General features: G+C 39.2%; 1 protein-coding gene across 1 annotated transcript in view; it reads right to left on the reverse strand.

The window, feature by feature from the left end:
- Positions 1-20,148, reverse strand: part of LOC142160852 (ovostatin-like) — a 69,209-nt gene extending 49,061 nt beyond the window's left edge. Inside the window, exons 1-14 of the mRNA XM_075215884.1 lie at positions 20,043-20,148; positions 13,296-13,476; positions 12,831-12,987; positions 11,623-11,675; positions 10,517-10,537; positions 10,067-10,235; positions 7,371-7,455; positions 6,383-6,509; positions 5,187-5,301; positions 4,122-4,237; positions 3,334-3,492; positions 2,175-2,405; positions 1,956-2,013; positions 895-1,037 (exon numbers count right to left, since the gene is read on the reverse strand). Coding sequence (XP_075071985.1) covers positions 895-1,037; positions 1,956-2,013; positions 2,175-2,405; positions 3,334-3,492; positions 4,122-4,237; positions 5,187-5,301; positions 6,383-6,509; positions 7,371-7,455; positions 10,067-10,235; positions 10,517-10,537; positions 11,623-11,675; positions 12,831-12,987; positions 13,296-13,476; positions 20,043-20,110 — 1,683 coding nt within the window. The 5' untranslated portion in view covers positions 20,111-20,148. The remainder of the gene's footprint in view (positions 1-894; positions 1,038-1,955; positions 2,014-2,174; positions 2,406-3,333; positions 3,493-4,121; positions 4,238-5,186; positions 5,302-6,382; positions 6,510-7,370; positions 7,456-10,066; positions 10,236-10,516; positions 10,538-11,622; positions 11,676-12,830; positions 12,988-13,295; positions 13,477-20,042) is intronic.
- Positions 20,149-20,402: the final 254 nt, after the last annotated feature.

Raw genomic sequence — 20,402 nt, forward strand, 5'->3', positions numbered from 1 at the left:
AAGAAGTCGTAGTGCAGTTTGGGAGAGGGAGAGGGTTTGGGAGAGGGAGAGGGTTTGGGAGAGGGTTTGGGAGAGGGTTTGGGAGAGGGAGAGGGAGAGGGTTTGGGAGAGGGTTTGGGAGAGGGTTTGGGAGAGGGAGAGGGAGAGGGTTTGGGAGAGGGTTTGGGAGAGGGTTTGGGAGAGGGAGAGGGAGAGGGAGAGGGAGAGGGAGAGGGAGAGGGAGAGGGAGAGGGAGAGGGAGAGGGAGAGGGAGAGGGAGAGGGAGAGGGAGAGGGAGAGGGAGAGGGAGAGGGAGAGGGAGAGGGAGAGGGAGAGGGAGAGGAGAGGGAGAGGGAGAGGGAGAGGGAGAGGGAGAGGGAGAGGGAGAGGGAGAGGGAGAGGGAGAGGGAGAGGGAGAGGGAGAGGGAGAGGGAGAGGGAGAGGGAGAGGGAGAGGGAGAGGGAGAGGGAGAGGGAGAGGGAGAGGGAGAGGGAGAGGGAGAGGGAGAGGGAGAGGGAGAGGAGAGAGGGAGAGGGAGAGGGAGAGGGACTCGGCTGAGCAGATTGGGGGGGGGGGGAAGGGAAAGACTATTCTTGGATGGGCTACACATGTACAATGTTGCAGACAGCTCGACACAGAAAATTTATACAAGCTCTCTGAAGACTACTTCTTGGCAGCGTGTTAATAGGAAGAGGTTATTTTGTCAGCACTGTAACAGCTTCTCAACTCCCACTGACAACCAGCAATAGGAGAGGTACAAAGAGTGCTGCATTTGTAACGTACCAGCACAACCTTGTTTAAAAAAATAAATAAAAAAAAAAACAAACACACCTTCTATGCAACCTAGCATTTGTTTGTAAGGCTAAAATGACAGCATTGATGTCACAGGTATGTTGCATACAATATTGAAGGTACCTTGTGTTTGAAGCACTTCTCAACAGAGAGATGAATACGGTCAGCCATCACCTCCTTTTCAGACATGTAGTATACAATTATGTCAACTTCAGGAGCATGATCACAAGTTGCTTCAAATGAGAAGGTAAACTCCCCTTTCACAGCTGCCAAGCGAGAGGAAAATACGCAATTCAATAAATACATTTGTGAGCAAATACACCAGAAAGCATTTGATGGACAACAAGATTCTAGAAGATAATAATTCTGGTGCTGCCCTGCTGCCTCCACCATTTGAACAACGCCTTTTTGCTAGGATAGAACAGTTGAAGATTACAACTTTAGGAGACAAGAAAATGTTAAACCCAGGCCCTAATTTGTTGAAAAGCTTGTGGATGGGAGAGTCTGCTAGAGAATCATCCAAGACAATGCTCAGGAACTTAAGCCATAGGGAAAGGAGGGAAAGGAGGACACTTAATTTAGAAAGCCCTGACCCTTCCTAGAAAAGTCAGAGACTGTTTGGATTAAGAAGCTTGCCCAGGCATGTTCTGGGGTGGCCCGAGGTAAGAACAGTGGGAGCCAGGTTAACCAGCAGGCAATTCAGGCCGGCATTTGGTGTACATGCATTGGTCAGCTGGCAGGCTCAGCAAACCTCCTCTTACATACAGAATACTTGGTGTCAAACATCCTGCACCCAAAAACAGACCACACACACACACACACACACACACACACCTGATGAGAAGTTTATGGGTGAGGGAAGGAAACCGTTCTTTTTTGTACAGTGCTCTGCCTCCCGAAAATGGAACATAACCCAATGTCAGTGGGCTCTGTCCTACACTACTGCACGAGAAGATATTAAGAATGAGGAATTTTAAATTTCTATGCCCGGTGTATTTTATGTGTTTACTCTCTTCATAAAGATTAAACTTTTTTCAGTGCAAGTTAAATATATTTTTAAGCCTCACGTGCCCAATTTACCACCCCCTCCATAAACCACAGGACCATTTAACAGGTTTACAATGCTGTATATAAAGAAGTGTATTAATGATGTTTTCACAAACATTCAGGACAGGGATGCTTACATTTGGCGATGTCTATTGGATGTACATCAAATTCTACAATCTTTGTTCTTGCCATCACCTAGAGAGAAAGAGAAAAAAAAAAAAAAAGGGGGGGGGGGGGGGGGGAGATTAGGAGATTACAGGACAAGTGTTACTGAATTTTTTTCTTAGCACAATAGCTATGGGTGTGGCCATCGCTGGTTAATCAACCATTCCTTTCCACCCTCTTCCAATACTTACCATGTGCTTGAAGTTGGGAGCGTTTCCACATTCCTTCAGAGCCGCTTTGCCAAATAAATACTGAACCGTTAGCTCATATTTCAGTCCACTTTGTAGTTCTTCTCTAGGTCCCAGTAGCTTTATAAAGCTCCCAGTCCGTGAATAGAATCTTGTGACTTGGTAATTATCGTTTGAGTAATAAGGCACTATCCAGTTGGAGTCATAGCACTGTTCAGGGTCCTTGTAAATTGCCTGGGAGGTAGTGAAGATACACAATTATAATCACTAAAAGGCAAACCTCAAATCCATCATGACAGATCTGGCCATCCAATTCAAGGTACGTTAAATTTCACATTATGCCATGAATAAAAATAAAAAACGCGCTTAAACTAGTGTTATGAGCAGTCTAGTCAATATACACAGACGTATCTAGCTATGACAGCCACTGATCAGTCTTACTTCTGCGCAAGAAATACTACTACATATATTCAGTTTGTAAACACAATAGTTATAGGTTTGCCAACTTAAGAAATTCACTACCCATGCAATATTACTGCATTTCTGAAAAGGTGAACAACATTTTATGAATAGAAGAGGGCCCTGTATTACATATGCACAAACATCCAAGCTGAGGACATTGTATATTTTAAGAGAAGACTATTCAAGAAAGTAAAAAAAAAATTTCCAAGTTTCTTTATGTAGAATTAAAAAAAATAAAAAAAATAAATGCAATTATGGGTACGGCGATAGGGACAAGGAGAACACCAAGCTTCATTGTAAATGGTGGCTATGAAAATATTATATGGGCACATTCTGTTTTCTGTTTGTGTATTGGACCTACCTAACGCCTGCATGGTGATCTAGCATTTACTTAGTGACTAAATGCTCCATATGTAAATATGCCCAGAACTATCTATATATATATATATATATATATATATATATAGATAGTTCTGGGCATATTTACATATGGAGCATTTAGTCACTAAGTAAATGCTAGATCACCATGCAGGCGTTAGGTAGGTCCAATACACAAACAGAAAACAGAATGTGCCCATATAATATTTTCATAGCCACCATTTACACTGCAATAGTAATGCTTTATAGAGGAAAGACTCCATTTTATCATTTACAAATGGTTACTGCTTCTACTGGTGCACATTAGTCTGCCTTCACTTACCTGCAAATTAATTTCGGGATATGAAAAATCCGACGTGTCAAGGTCATACTGTGCTTTGCCAGCTGCATCCGTTGTCAGATTCTGAATAGTCTTACCATCCACTCTCAGTTCTACACTTTGGTTGCTCAAAGGCTGTCCAACCCCATCTTCTGCAACAAGCTGTAATGTGTAAACGTAACAGAAAGATTTGTTTCCTTGAATGAATGAAAGTTGCCATTTCCTCAAGTTTGAAAACAAAAACAAAGACCAGCAGAATAAAAAAAAAAAATATATATATATATATATATATATATATGATGTAAAATATAGTGGGGAAAGTTGGATACAATAAGAGGCAAGACTGCCCTGAGTATATCAGTAACAGCAGATGAGGTGGCTCTCTTCTCATAGCACTTTTTAAATGTACGTAAAATAAAAAAAATAAAAAAAAGTGGAAAGTAGAAAAATCAATGAAGTCACTATTTCAATCAATCACTTAGGATTAGAGCATTTACTGTCACTCTCCTACACAAGTAATACTTTTTTGCATTAAAAAAATATATATATTTCCGGTCGCCCTGAATGCAAGAACCTCTTTAGTTCATGCAAATGGGAAACCGTGCTATAGGTAGCCTAGTGGTTAGGGTCTGTTTGGAGGATAAAAAAAAAAAAAAGTGGGGTGGTGGATATTAATAGTGAAGGGTGTATATATGGGTTAGGGGGTCAAAATAGAAATACTGTAACAAATAATAAAAAGAGATACACATTTGTACATTAAAAGGTTTTCCTGAACCTGAGCATTGACTTACCACCACAGAGTAGGGAAGTCCTTTCTTGTAATACTGCTGCATAAACGTGCGATCAAAATATACCCGGCCCAACTGGGAGACGATACTGATGGTTTGCAATGCAGTCATTTGGACTCCTGTCAGAGAATTGAATAAAAGTATTAGAAAAAAATAAAAATAAATAAATGTTAAGTTATAGACAGAGGTATACAAAACGTTCCCAACAAAGACACAGCTCACATGTAGCATGAACTTGCACTGTGACAAAGGATTAAACATTCTCTGGAGCACTGCTTATTATATAGGAGCTACAGAAAGAACACTAACAAGGGACTATATAATCCTGGTGATCATGTTATAAGAAAATGTAAACAATCCACAGAATACAGCTTTTCATAATATTCCCCAAATAAGTCAGCTATGCTATTTGGGTCTTCTACAAGGTACTCGACACCTTTTTTTGTCCCCCTTATTAAACTCATAAATAGGTAACATATGGGGTTTATTGCCTTAATCATAGTAATATTGTCAGAACCACAAAGGGGACTTTCCTTTTGCCACCATTAGGTTCCGAAGCTTGACGGAGCAATATCCAACTTGATGATCATTAGAAACTGATGCAAGTTTGGCAAGGTTTCATTCATTAAAATGGAGATATTGCAACAGCATATCTCTGGATTACATCATTCTTACTATGTGTCGTATACAACAAATCATAGTAAAGATCTTTGGGACAAAGAGGCTCCCCAAATGCCAGTGGGTATATATATTGTTTCCTATAGAGAGGGGAGAACTGGCAATGACCTTTTGCATCACATAACTCCCTTTGAGTGTTCTATTCTAGAAATCATAATGGTCAAGGTCCTCTTTAGCCCTTATACGCAAACTTGGAAAACTTCACAAGGTTTTATGAGAGGAGATGGCTATAATAATTTTACTGCAGGAGGAGCCTGTCAATCCATAGTGGAATGTTACTGTAACATGGCCTACAGATTGTCTCAGACAATTTTCTAGCAGCAAGTGTTCCTTCCAAGCCTGCAAACAGTATCAGCAAATCAAAAACATCCAGACAAATGATCAGTTTACCTGTACTCTCCTCCGTCACAGTTAACTGAGCTACAAGATACATCACGTATCCTGACCGATCAAGCTGGAAAAGAGTCAGGTCAAGGCCTCCACTAAATTCACCATTTGAGTCCAACTGTAATGCAGGCAAAAGAAAACATGAGTGGAGGAAGCATGCCACGCTTTGCCATATCAGCATTGTCACACCAAGCCACCTTTAATAAAAAAAAAAAAAAAAAAAATATGTATAATTTTTAAGTTAAAAAAATGTATATTTAATAATGTTCAAAGCAAATTTTTAAAGGAATGTAGTTACTAATGTAATAAGCGAGACCCTGAACAAAATGTTAGTTAGTATAGGTTTTGTTTTTTGGGGGGGGGGGGGGGGGGGGGGGGGGTTTATTTTAACTTTATTACAAAAAACAACTATATTGTCCACACTCTTGCCAATTGTAGCCTCTCTTTGGGAAGACTAAGGTCTATTTTAAAGGCCCACAGGCCCCAGGGCTAAACCTGAGTCAATACCCATCTCTGACCCAAGGTCTCCGTTTGCGACACATTGTTATTGTACAGTTTGCTCCTGTGTTCTATGCGAGCCTTGCGACCACTGTTGCGAACTGTGCATTTTTCTTTGGCCAGCTTCTTTGCTGTACGGGTGCCATTGTGTCTGGGTGGGGACCAGAGTGGATCATAAGCACAAGATCAGTCTCATTATTCTAACAGAAAACAAGATGCTCATGAACGGGAGTCAACAGGGGAGAAGAGCAATAAGCTGTAGTTTGAGAGAGGCTGGGTCGAGAGATGGTTTCGTTAGGATTGCCGAGATGAGAATGTGTCTATAGGAGGATGACAATTTGCCAGTGGAGAGAGAAGTTGAAGGGGTGAACTAAAGGTGTTTATACAGTGGGAGAGATGGAGTGGATAACTTTAAGGAAATAGAGGGGAGGACAGGTTGAAGAGGCAAGAAGATTTGCCTCTTGTATATCTTTTATTTAATGTAAGGGAGGGAAGGGGTCCAGCAACAATACTCTGTCAGAATAAATAGAGAAAGTTTAACAAGTTTCCATTAGCCTTAAACCATGTAAAATGCAAGTCAGTAACCTCTTCTAAGATGGATTAAACAATCCTTCCACATACAGACATTCCCCAGTGTGGCTCTTCTTACCGAATACAGGTGTTAATGTGCAACCTCTGCTAATGTTTCAGGTGGAACTTACTTCTCCAGTGACCTGAAGACAGAGACCATCAGGATTCCTATTGCAGGCGTTCCCTCCATAATAATTAGCTGGTGGCCTGCACACTCTGACTGTGACTTTTCCTTGGACCCCCTGACCATAAGTGTATCTAGGGAAAAAAAAAAAAAAAAAATTCACCACAAATTACAAGGTTTAGCACAGATCAAAAACTTTTTTGTAGGTTTTGGGCACATAGTATAATTAATATGTTGCAGAATTTTGCACCTATAAGTGCAAATAAGTCATCTCACACCCAAACCAATCCACAGCTGTCTTATAACCCCCTTTTTGTTTGCATGTGCCAAATTTCGACCTGCAAGTGGCGGTTTCTAGTATAACAATGCAGATTTCCCTGCTGATGGGGATCCTACTGCCATCTTTGCCTTTCCTCGTCTTCTGTGATTCTTTTCAATCTGCGTTGTCCGCCTCAAAGTTGTTTCTCTCTCAAGACTGCCTTACATCTGTACCCTCTTCAAAAGCACAGGTAAGAGGGTAAGCGAAATGTGGGTAATCACAATGATACTACGCACATTGGTGGTCCTACACATTGCCAGCCCATGTGAGGGGGGGAGAAATGATGGAGAAAAGGTTGGGAGAAGGGAAAAGAAAACAAAACCCAAATATGGCTATTTAAACCCATGCTAGCCCAACAAATATATATATATATATATATATATATATATATTATATAAACGTTATGAACCTAGCATAACTAGCCTGTCCTCACTAACAATCACATGAGTTTACAACTCCAAGACCAGACCATTAATCTCCTGTGGTCAGCACCGTGATCTGATTGTCTAGTTTTCTACCCCCATCCACTGCAAACAGAGGATTTTCCTGACGACAATGAGAATAAAATAAAACCAAGGTGCTCAGATTCTAGTCAAATACAAGTTAAGATTATAAAAATAAATGTAGAAAGCTTTGTGTACCAAACAAACTACCATATTTCCTCCATTTCACTTACATGGCAGTGGCTTTGAATGACAAATTCCTGTCCAATATGGTTATAGACTTCGTGGCATCTACTTCCACTTTGAATTTAGGCAAAACTGTAACAAAGAATGATTGAATACTATTGATTTTTAGTCTACTGTTGCAAAATATTTATACTGTGCAGAGGGGGAAAAATAAATAAAGAGGTTCCTTAATTCCTAGGGAAAGACAATACACCTCATTCATGCTTCACACTTTAGTAAAGAACTTCAGTATTTAAGCTATAGTACACACCTAAAAATGCTGTCCAGATATCTAGTATAATCACCTATAGACTATTGAAAGGTGCACCAACCAAACCTTCTATGATCTGCACTGTTAAGAAAAAATGTCAATACCTATAAAACATGTACTAATATATATATATATATATATATATATATATATATATATATATATATACATACACACACAACTGCAGTTACAATCATTTTTAGTTTACCAATCTTCTACGGTATAGGTAGTCAAAGGGTGGCACTGAACAATGGTGCAGGAAACTCGATTTCTTTAAGTAGCAAGTTAAATACTCCAATGTGGGATTGCAGCTTTAAATATGTCTAAATAAGCTTTATAATGTGTCTAGCAATTCAAATGCATTTCTAAGTCAGAAGTTGATTCATTCATACCACTCCTCATTTCATCAAAAACTATCCCTCCCTAAAACCTCTTTTGCACATCGTGAAACTAATGTGTGTGACCCTGGATGACTGCAATCTGGAGAGAAAGTTTTCCATTTCTAATTTAAACCTCTCAGTTCATATAGCAGAAACATTGTTCTAGTTGAAGCCAGGCTTATCCCTTATCCATCAGAGATATCAGATCTCACAGTTGGATGATGCTCATATGAAAACTGCATTACATAACACAACATACACAAAACAACTTCCCCCCCCCCCCCCCCCATTTGGCATTTCAATTTAGCCACGTTCGCACATGAACTTCATTTTATGGACAGTACATAGACATGGGCTGCGACCACTTTATTAAATTGGCATATAGGTGGAGTGTTAAAACTTTGTATGACTGAAGAGATCTCTGTACAAATGAAATACATTGTTAGATGGGTAATCTTCCCATTTTGGCTTTTTCTGTAGAGTTTAGCCTCTATGCTGATGAGGCAACAACTCCATGGAAAAAAAAAAAAAAACGAAGACACATTTGGGTCAGAGAATGGAAATAGAACGACAGCAAGCAGACTATATACTGTAAAATTAGAATATTAAAGAAAATAACCATTTTTCTTTTTTTGCAAACTGATTAATCCTAAGATTTCTATAACTGGACCTGCATAGTGACAAGAGTCTAGCAGTATCCCCTAAACATGTCCAACGGTTTCAATCCAAATTTAACTTCTGAACACAGCAGCCTCAATGAAAAAAAAAAAAAAAGCGGAAATTGAGGAAAGTGTCAATAAGAACAAAAATCGAAAGTTTAATTATCCCACTATGAAGCCCAGATAGCTGTACTAAACTCAATTTACCATCCCCTTTCTCTGCCACAATCACATTCTGTTCCCACAATTCATAAACCTCTTTAATAGAAGAGGGATTCATACAAGTTTGCACACACACACCCCTATATTTTAGAAAGATATTCGGTAATAGATGGAGGCAAGAGGACATTCAAGTAGGAAACTAAATTTGTTTTGTTCCAGGATGGTAGACAAAGGACAGCATCAAGGAGGACCTGGATTTACCTTAGTATCCTTCAATAAAATGCCCTCAAATTTCATGCAAGTGGTCTCAGAAAAGTCCTTTGAACAGATCAAATGGTAGCACAGGATGAACACTTGTTTGCAGTCTTTTGAACTTGGTGAACACCAGAGGTGCGTTCGACTCTGCGCCTCCTTTTTCAGTTGTGCTAATATTATTTGTGACACAACTAACTCTACATCGCCACCAACAATGTAAAGAATGTGATCGGGATGAACTAGGGAGGCTATTTTCATTAACCATATACCACCTTCTCCAAGGCACTTTATAATGATGTGTTATAGCCTCTTCATGGAAAGGAGCCTCACCGGGCAGACTTAATATAATCCACAATACATGGTTGATTTTCAGCAGGGCACCAAAGAACCAACTGCTTTCTACTTTACAGAAGATTTTTTACCATTTGAAACCTGGAACCCCTTTGACAGCAAGATGGATTCTGACCCAACCAACAGATCCATTATAGTTTTCTAGATCGCCTTCCATATAGTCTTTTGCCATCACTTCTCAGTTATCCTTCAGACCTTCCACCCCACCTTGATGTAAATCTACTTTTCAACGATTGCATTTTAATTGTAAAAAAAAGAAATACTGACAGCAAGTCCACTCTGTCTTATAGGACCTGTCATTTACGGTGCTTGATAAAAATTGATTCAGCAAAACATAATGAAGGTGCAGGGTTACACTTAGAAACATTCTTCAATATATTATACACTGAAGAGAAGGACAGTTGCAGAGCACAAGTTTATAAAATATCCACGAGACCATAATCTACCATCAACTATTTAACTTTATAACAAGTTTCCATGGACCTTATTCTCAGAATACATTTTAACAGATTACATTTGTTTTGCTGCTTTGTCCAACAAGAAAAAAAAAAAAATAAAAAAAAAAAAATACAATCAACCGCACAGCATTGAAACATTTCTACAGTAAATCATATAGCTATACGTACTATATTCCTCAACCATAAACTCTTTAGTAGCCGATTCGCTGGACTGTACTTCAACTGTGATTCGGTACGCCCCAACACCTTGATCGGCAAGTAAATCGAACTTCAAAGATAGAAAGCCATTCTCGGTTGTCTGATTTTGCCATTGAAACAGTCGATTCCCAGCAGGATCCTAAACTCGAATGGATATAAATGCATCATGCACAAAACATCAAAGCAAATATATTTAAGGAACACAGCATAATGCATATATATGTTTAGTGTCTACTGCATTAATCCTAACAGGAATGTGATAAACAGGAAATATTCTATCTTTACATACTGTGTAATGACTGACAAGGTCACACGTTTTCAGACTGCTCAAATTCAGGTCAATCTATCTGCATCTAGACAAGTATTAATGCAAAATGAAACAAGAAGTACATAGAGAACTCATAGTGTAGGGTTACTTACCTGTACAAAGATTATATCATACTGGGGAAAAAAAAAAAAAAAAAGAGAAAGTTACTAAAAAATGAAATAAAACAGCAAATAGTTGATCATAAAAACCTTGAACACTTAATATTATTAGCTTAATATAAGCGCTAGCACATTGACAAAAAGTAGGGGAGAAAATAAAATGTATGCTGCAATATTAGAATATTGCTCACCTTTAAGGGAAAAAAAAAAAAATTGATGTGATTATTATGAGAACATCTGAAGGAAGGGCCAGGATGCAGCAAATTACTATAATTAAAAGTTGATTTATCAATTAATGTGAACCGATGCTTGATATGGATTATAGACTAGCACTTGATGATAGATGGAAACATAGAATACGGATACCTCCAAAACATTGGCTTCCTCTACAATTGGGAAAAGGAGGCATGTCTTTCAGAGTACATTTCGGAGAAGGTTTTTCATTTCACCCCATCATAAGACTGGTTAGTACAGACAAATGCTATTTATTGTAAAGCAATGGCATTTGCACTTGTCACCAGAGTGATTAAGGATATGATGCAATCCACATGTTTGTTTTCAGGGTGGTTGACTTTGGTAAGAGCAGCTTATTAATTCATTTTCCTAGATTTTATTTACACAGAAGAGATGAAGTGAGCAGAGATGGAACAAATTGTAACCAACTGGAGAATTAGAATATTAGCGGATGAGTACATTTCAGTTCAGCCCTGTCCACGTGTAAAACAAGTTTGAATAAGAAGATGATTCACAGAGACAGAGCATCTAAATCTTAAATATTGATAAGAGGCTCTTTTTAAATTGCTGCAAGAAAATGGCGGTATCAAATGCACATCTATACAAACCAAAGTGCCTACAGCCAACTTGTTAAAAGTAGTTTTACGGTTTATTGCATCAATAGAGATAACAGTTTCTATACCCTTATCGGGCTGTGTTTGTAACTCACTTTAATCATTCTCTGGTGGGTTGCCCCTCACTCTAAACTCATTATTTAAGATAATTCCAACTGTAAAAACTTTCTATAGGCTTCAAATCAGCAACAGAACAACAAGACAAGTCTTTAATCGACAAATCAAAAAGACAAATTTCTGAACCACACTCACCGTCTTGTCCACTGGATGCAGATTATTTGTAAGACTAAACACATTAAAGCGCACTGTGCGAAGGAAACATAAAAGTTAGACAGAACAATGGTACAGACAGAATAATAATAAGGCTCTAACAGATTCCATAGCACAGGACAGTCTTCACATAAATATGATCGAATGAGGGGCATAAACCAAAGCCTGTAGAGGGTATTTATCAAAACTGGTGAAAAAGGTGGTTTTGCCTTACACAATATTTGCTTTCACTTTCTACACTGCACCACAGAATCTGATTGGCTGCTATGGTAAGAGCACCTTTTTTCCTTAGTATCATAAGCTGCACCAGGTGCAGGCTAAACTGGGGGGCATTTGCCCCCCAGACTGGTTCCATAGTGGGCTACCTTGGGCACCTGCATTCCCCCCCCCCCTTAAAATGTTCCCAATAGGCTGTCGAGTCTTGCCCCCAGGCTAAAATTTGCCAGCCCACCCCCAAGCTGCACCATATGCATGCTTGCAATGGTTATAGGGGGATTTGATATAATTATTGCATTGGGTATTTAGTTCAGAGTGATTTGCTTTTCATTACCAATATTGGAAGCGTGAGAAGGCTGGACACCATGAATGTGGTGCCCCTAGGGAATCTGAGGCATCACCTGAAGCAACATTTGCAGCACTTTCGTCTCCACACTGACTAGAGGCATCAGGAGGGGAGGGGGCAGGGAATCTTGTCAATCCTGTACCCCCCTTGGCCCTTACTGCCCACTCTCAGCTAATGCAATAACTGCAAATGGAGTATAAGTGATGAGTGTCACAGCAAGCTGCCTCCTGAAATAATGCTAAATGGGGAGAGACTGGTGGAACAGCAGGAGCAGGAAAGAAAGGCAAGAGCCTCATCAGGAACACTTCATATATAGGGCGTAGTGGAAACTGGCCTTATCCCTGGCGAAGAACCAACAGTTTTCTTCAGACATAGGGCTTTCACCTGTTGATTAACCTCTTCATGGGACAGATTTAAGTAACATTTTTAGTATTTAAGTTCAATGGTTGCCTACACATAGGAGGCAGCCATTTTGTGTGCTGAAGTAGCATTCACAAGATCCACAAACTGGACAGTGTGGCGGTATCCATGTCTCAGTGATGCTCCTGGCTCAGAACACAAAATGGCTGCCTCCACCATGTCAGAATTGACTAGTGCCCGATACTATTGATAACTTAATTTAAATTACCAGTATCTCCAGGCTTGTGCATGTACTTCGCTGTTTGAATTAACGTGGCGTCGGTTGTTGGGGCCACCACCACAGCCCTTCGTGTCTTATAACTGAAATTGCCACTGACTGCAGTAATAATTATAAAGACTAGTTCAGACTTAAACACCACAGGTACCTGGATAGATGGAGAAATAAATGGTTACAGATGTAATGATTCCACCACCATTTCATAATTCAAATATTTAAGATTTTCATAATTTTACTGTGATATTTTTTTTATTTTTCGTAAACAAATTATTTTTCGTTAGTAACAAATTAGCAAGGTGTGCATACACCAACATTTGTCATTAGCTTGCCATGAGTAAGCTTCTATAGAAAGTACAAGTAGCTATAAAAAAAAAAACAACATTACAAAACAGTCCATAAGAATTTCCAGTGAGAATATAATTTGGAGACTCATCAGCTTTTTTTCAGGGAACTAACCTGTAAGTCAGAGCAAATGTTCTGATTACCAACTGGGACCACTTCTTTGATGATGGTGTGGTTCACACCAAGTTCAAGGACAATATCAACATCCATGGGTTCATCATGGCACTGGACATCCAAACATCCTCTTACCGTCTCTCCGCTCAGCAGCAGGCCGGGGATTTGAAACATAAATTGCCTGCAGAAAGATAAAACAAACAAAGAGATTTTGATACAAACGAGTTACAGCTATAAAAGTGCAGTAATGTTGGGACTGTCAAATATACTCGGATAGCAATGGAAGTGAGCACAGTAGATGAGAACATTTTAGCGGTTTCAGTGTTTCTGTAATGTCATTTTATTCTTAAGTAAACAAATCACCTTCTCCTTAAGAGACTGTGCTGGACTTTTAGTGAACATATGGCCACAGTGTTAATTCAATACCTGGGCCCCCAATTTCGCACAAGAGAGGGTCTGCTTTTTAACCATTTTGATGTTAAGCATTCTTTGACTATTTGATAACGTTGAGGTGTAACCATTTTTTTTTTTTTATATAAAGCATATACTTGCCCTACATTTTTTTGTGAAACATACCAAAACCGATTTGTGTCCGACACCCCTGTCTCACTATGGATCGCATTATACATTCCATTAACTCTTGGAGACATGTTCACCCCACATTCTATACACGCTTCAGGGGGGTTAATAACGGAGACTGAGTTTTATAATGTCTACAGGATTCAGTGTTCTTGAACCACTGAAGCGAAGTATCAAGTACTTGCAGTAATAGTTACGTTATGAAACCTTCATCTGTACACAGAAATACGTACGCACTTTGGTAGACTTTCAGATACAAATATAAAAGACACACCTAGAAAAATGTTCAAGCACAATAAAGAACCAACAATTATAAACGGGGTGTTAAAACAACAAGCATATAATTAGGGCATGTAAACACAAGTTTTCAAATCTTGAATTGTGCAACATGAGACTTCTGTAACAGGATTTTGAGAGGCCCACACACACTAGGCACAGCTACCATTGGTCTTACCAGTATGTATATTCTATTAATTTACTAGGAAACAGCGATATCACTGGTTGTTTGGCCGGCCAAACAACCACGAAGCCCTCTTATATTTATGGGGAATTTGTCCTAATGTTCTTAGAAATTGGAAACCAAAAAGGTTTAATAAGAATGAAAATCAGCGTTGAGACAACAGACCACACCTATAGTAACTGAGTCCACGTGGTTGATAAAAATATATATCACATTTAATAAACAATACACAAAAATAAACAATATGCCATATCAGTGCACTGATAATACCATTACCATTCATATGGATATCATATATACATAAAATGGATAATCGATCTTAGATCTGTAATGTTCAGGATAAAAAAAAAAAAAAAAAAAAAAATCTGTCTCAATAGGTAGATATATGTCATCAATATTGAAAATGGTATGGAATGAATTTAGAACATATAGGCCAGGGTTTCCCAAACCCAGTCCTCCCCAACAGTGCAGGTTTTCCAGATCTCCTTGCTGTAGCACAGGTGTATTAATTACTGACTGACACATTGTAACAGATCCACAGGTGGTCCTAATTATGTCACATGTGATCCAGAAAACCTGCACTGTTGGGGAGCCCTGGTTTTGGAAAACCCTGATATAGACCCAGATTAAGAAGTTCCAGGATGTAAAGTGAAAAATATACTAGGTATCTATATATCCATTTCCTCTGATGAAATCACGCTTGTGTGATGAAACGCGTCAGAATTATTAGGCACTAATATTAACCTTCCACTCAGTATCAGTTATACCACTTCATCGGATCCTTTTTTTAATGAAAATATCCAGGATCGTTTGTGTTCAAAGACCTGTCCTAATATTTTTGATGAACGTGGTGCAATGGATTGAACAGAGTCACACGCATACCTCGTACTGTGATACATCGTATCGTAGCTACAATTGAACCAAACGTAGAGGCTCAGACGGTTTGGTGTCTTTCTCCCAGATTTGTATCATCTTACCAACGGCTACGGACCAGGAAAGTAACAGTTTATTTCTCACTTATTGCATTGGTCTCAATTGCTAATTACATCGGATTTCCTACAGAGAGTGATACTAATGTGTTACATTCCACTTATCGTGATAATAAGATATCGACCAATGAAGTGAGGCGAAACAAATACCCTCTGACAAACCTCTATTTTTACCCTCTACATACTGGAAATATATACTACTTGTACAATTGCCGGAACCTGTGTATCAAATCGATACCTAGTATATTTTCCACTTTACATCCTGGAACTTCTTAATCTGGGTCTATATGCTCTACATTCATTCCATCCCATTTTTAATATTGATGACATATCTGCCTAGTGAGACAGATTTTTTTATCCTGAACATTACAGATCTAAGATCCATCATCCATTTTATGTATTTATATGATATCCATATGAGTGGTAATGGTATTATCAGTGCACTGATATACGATATGGCATATTGTTATTTATTTTTGTGTTTTGTTTATTAAATGTGATATTTTTATCAACCACATGGGACTCAGTTACTTTAGGTGTGGTCTTTTGCCTCAGCGCCAGTTTTCATTCCTATTTAGCGGTTTTCTCAGAACCCACAGGTTCTTTTCAGCTGCAGGATACCAGACGTACATCCAGTCATTATTTAGACTTCAGTGTCACAACGCGGAGAATTCTATCTATATTTGTTAGGAACCAAAGTTTGCCTGTATATGAGCTCACACAACTGTGGTCTCCACTGCATTGACCATCTGCTGCAGAGGGCCTTAGATTGCTCCAGTGACGTTACCTTTGCAGATTCATGCCACTGTACCTTTTACTTAAAATATTAAAATTGACCATCTTAGAAGAAATGCATTCCATATCTTGTTAACCCAAATATAAAAGAGAAAACACTGATACACCCTGTGCTGACCTCATTTAACATTACCCTCTTTCACCGTACAAATAGTAGAGAAGTTACTAAATTAACATTAAGGCACATAATTTGTACTGAACCACAGCAATTATTTTTTGTCTAGCTCAAGTCTGTCAATCAAAGATATCTGATTGGTTGCTGTGGATTGGCACAAATTTTACACCTAAATGCACTCTTAGGAGCCCAGTCCTTTCCCATCAAACTGAAGAAGCTGACAGTTTTTGCACATCTTTCATTTCCATAATGAAAAGAACCACTTTGTTATTTTTTGCAAAAAAAAGGAATATTTTTGGCTATGTGAGGGCCAGGTATGTGATAAGTGGCAGTACACATAATGCAGAATTTTATATCTTTCATGTGCCCCCCTTGATAACAGCCCCCATTAGAGATATCACACATTCCATCTTGTTTACTGGAATTCTACAAGAGGATTCCATCATCAGTCCTGCACCCCATCAATCCTCACTACTCAAATCTCAGCAGTTACTCAACTTATAATTATAAGGGCACAACATCAAAGGAACAATTAAATATCCATATCTACCTATGGGTAGAAAAAGGGTCTTTGTGAACACGAAAGCGATACATTTTTGTTTTCACTTGTCATCTTCTGATTTTATGCCCAGGAATGTATTATTACATCTAAACGAGTAGAGAAGTTACAGAACTAAATAAAACTCTAAAAGGCTCCGACAGAACATAAAACACAAAAACACAAAGTCTATGGCCTAACAAGTGATGTCCCAGAGTTTATTCATTGTGTAGCTTAGGAGACCACAATAGCCAGTGTATTAGGTCCCTGTTTTGTAGGTAAAACAAACCCAAAAAAAACAAAAAAAAAACAAACAAGCCACCAATTGTACTTTGGGGCCAACTGAATAAGAGCATAAAACAACAAGACACCAGCATTGAAGTGGGGTTACCTAGTTGTTAGACAAATCTGAATATATTGCAATGGACCACTTTCAGGGCTTCAAATCGATGAATGTGCACACAGCAAATGCAGTACACACAGTTAAATCCTACAGGACTGGATCAAATAGATTATATTGGGATTAATCGGTCAAAGACAACCAAATTGCCAGACGTAATTGCTCCACACATGGTCAGCGCTACCGAGATTATTAAAATGGACTTAAGTTTTCATGCCTGAAAAAGCTAAAACCATTCTCCCAAAATATTCCCAGGGCCAAACAGAATTAGAATGTTAGGCAGGGTCTTACATCGTGATTATAACACTTCTCTACGAAACAAACATTTATTAAGCTAGAACATACATTATTTGCTGAAAAGCTCTTTAGATTCTATCATTAGTAATCTTCTCCTCACCGGCCTCCCCAGCTGCCAAATCACCCCCACTGCGAGACTTCTCCTCCCCGCGCTACCTTGCCTCACACTGGCTCCCCTTCCCAACTTTCTCACCCACAAGGACTTTGCCAATTCCACTACCCCATATATTTCCAACCTCCTCAATTCACACCCCCTCCCATTTTATGTGATCGGCCAATGACAGTCACCTCTCCTCCACTCTCAGACTCACTCCCAACTCCAGAATCCAAGACTTTTCCCGGGCTGCCCCCCCCCTCCATTGGAAGGATCTCCCACACTCTACCAGACTGTACCCCAATCTATGCACCTTCAAATGGGCACTTAAACATCATCTGTTCCTTAAAGCCTACCAGCCATCCACCCATCTCTCCACGCTTGATATCCTCACCTCTCTCTCCCCTGCCCGTTACGCACGCCTTTGCGCTAGATCCACTCCACAGACACCACATTGTGCCTGCTGTCTGTTTGCCCTTCCCTTCAGGATGTAAGCTCTTATAAACAGGGCCATCTGCCCTCTCGTCTATACACCTTTTCGTCTGCTCCAACTTCAATGTACTAGCTATGCTTGGAGATTTGGGAGTCCTGGCATTTGTTTAGTGCTCTGCATGGTTTTACCCTGTATGGTCCACTGTATGTATTCTGTACGGCACTGCATAAATCTTGAGGTGCCTATAAATAAAAAGCAATAGCACAGGGGAGGGGTCCCTTAACATCCCCGCCCCTCAGAGCCATAATGTCCCTCAGGGGGCAAGGGTCTTCAGGCCCACCTCAGCTGCAAGGCTCCGGTGGTTCTATTCTCCTCTGGGTCTCACCCTAACCCCTCCTAAATAAATGGCATACCCACATATAAAGCAAAAACAAATGTGCAAAATAAGTGCTGGTGTAAAATCGGTACAAAATAAAAAAAAAATTAAAATGCAGAAGGCCCCAGCCATACTGTTGGAATGTATAACACTTTCACCTGCCCAGCCATAAGGTCTGGGCAAAAATAAATAAATAATTAAAGTATTGCCGGGGGCATGCTGCACCTGGGGCTTTAAGCAAAAGGCCTTTTGGCCAGAGGATCAAATACAGGCCCATCACCTACAGAGAGCACCTTTAAGCACTTCTGCATACATGGGTATCTACACTTGATCTTAACCAAAAAGGCAGAAAATAAATGTACAAGTACCACTTTAAAATAATTTGTTTTTGATAAACAGTTTTGTTTTATAAACCAGTAATTACCAGACTGCTGGCGTCTCCTATAAAGCACAATGTCTCATCTCCCATCATCACCTTACACAATTATTATTTCCGCTCATGCATCAGTTAATGCCACATAAGCAAGAAGTCATAATACTTCGCTTACAAAAATACTGTGCAGCCAAGTTGTATTATATGCAAGTATATAATAATGTGGAGGGTTTTTTTTTTTCCCTTTTTTCTAGCTTTCTATTTTCAACAAGACTGAATGCAATTTAATTGGTTTCCAATTCACATGACTATATGCCATCACCTAAAAATAGACATAAGATTAATTGGCAGCAGTCTGCCCAGGCTATTGTATTATAACAATGCAAGTAAAAAATGTAGCAAAAATAAATAGTTAGTTATAGAGCTTGCAACCTTAAGAAGGTGAAATTTTTATTATATACATACACAGGGAATAATGATTTAGTGTAGGACATTTACCATTTTAGAAATAATGTGGAAACACAGGGATTTCAGACAGTACTCAGCAATGTTAAGGGTTGCAAAGTTATGTAAACACATATCTCAGTAAAAAGGCTTGCTACACCGCTTACCCTAAAAAAAAATAAAAAAAATAAAAAAAAAAGTCCCTTAAGTGGTACATCTGTTAAGACCTTCTAAAAAGGAAGAGGTGATGTTACCCATAGCAACCACACTAGCTATTTTTTCTATTTTTTTAAAAAAAAGAAATGACAGCTAGAATCTGATTGGTTGCTATGGGAAACACCTCCACTTTAACTTTTTAGTAAAGCTACCCCTAACTCACTTTATGGTGGTGGTAACTCTCAAAACAAAAAACGTAAGTATCACCCAGTAAGTAACATATCAGCCTCAGTAGTGCATACAGTAATCCCTCTGACCTCATCTGAATGACCAGATGTATACAAACCTCACCAATAATCTGCTATGCATTTCTGGAACACAGGTTACTCCATTATTAGCCGAGGTGAGCATAGCAAATTGGTTAAAGCACCTGTATTTTTGTGAAGACAGCCAGAAAACATGAAATTTAAGAGAACCTCATAAAGCATTCAATGGCACAGCATGAGAACAACAAACCCCATGGTTTTCTATAATGTCCCTATTATTAGAATAACTGGTATATGAGATGTGTACAACTTATGCCTATCAGGCTGTGGTACTACAACTCCCAGAGCATTGTGGTTTGCTAGAAGTCTTAGTTGGACAGCCCAAGCCTGCAGCATATGGTCTGTCAGTTATCAGAATAACACCTTACTTACGGCTCTGATCTGCCTCCAGCAATGAGGCATAGGATGCCCAGGCTCAGGAGCAGCTTCCTCAGGTACATGGTAACAGACAGACAGCTTTCACCTGCTCTAGCCCATAGCACTACCTGATTATATGCACCTGAGAAGGGGGAGGGCACTTCCTTGTTTTTCTGAAGACTGAGGAAAAACATTCCAGCTGAAGACGTGAACATGCAAACTACTGTGTACTGTTCCTCTCCTTCCCTATACTTGTCAGTTAGAACTGATCAACACAATATAGCAATTTATAAACTAATATACAATTAAAATCACAGGCAGAACTGGATTTGCAAGTTAGATTTCTAGCTGGCTTAGTGAGTTCACACCTGAAGT

The sequence above is a fragment of the Mixophyes fleayi genome, chromosome 6 (genome assembly GCF_038048845.1).
Source record: "Mixophyes fleayi isolate aMixFle1 chromosome 6, aMixFle1.hap1, whole genome shotgun sequence".
Lineage (NCBI taxonomy): Eukaryota > Metazoa > Chordata > Amphibia > Anura > Limnodynastidae > Mixophyes > Mixophyes fleayi.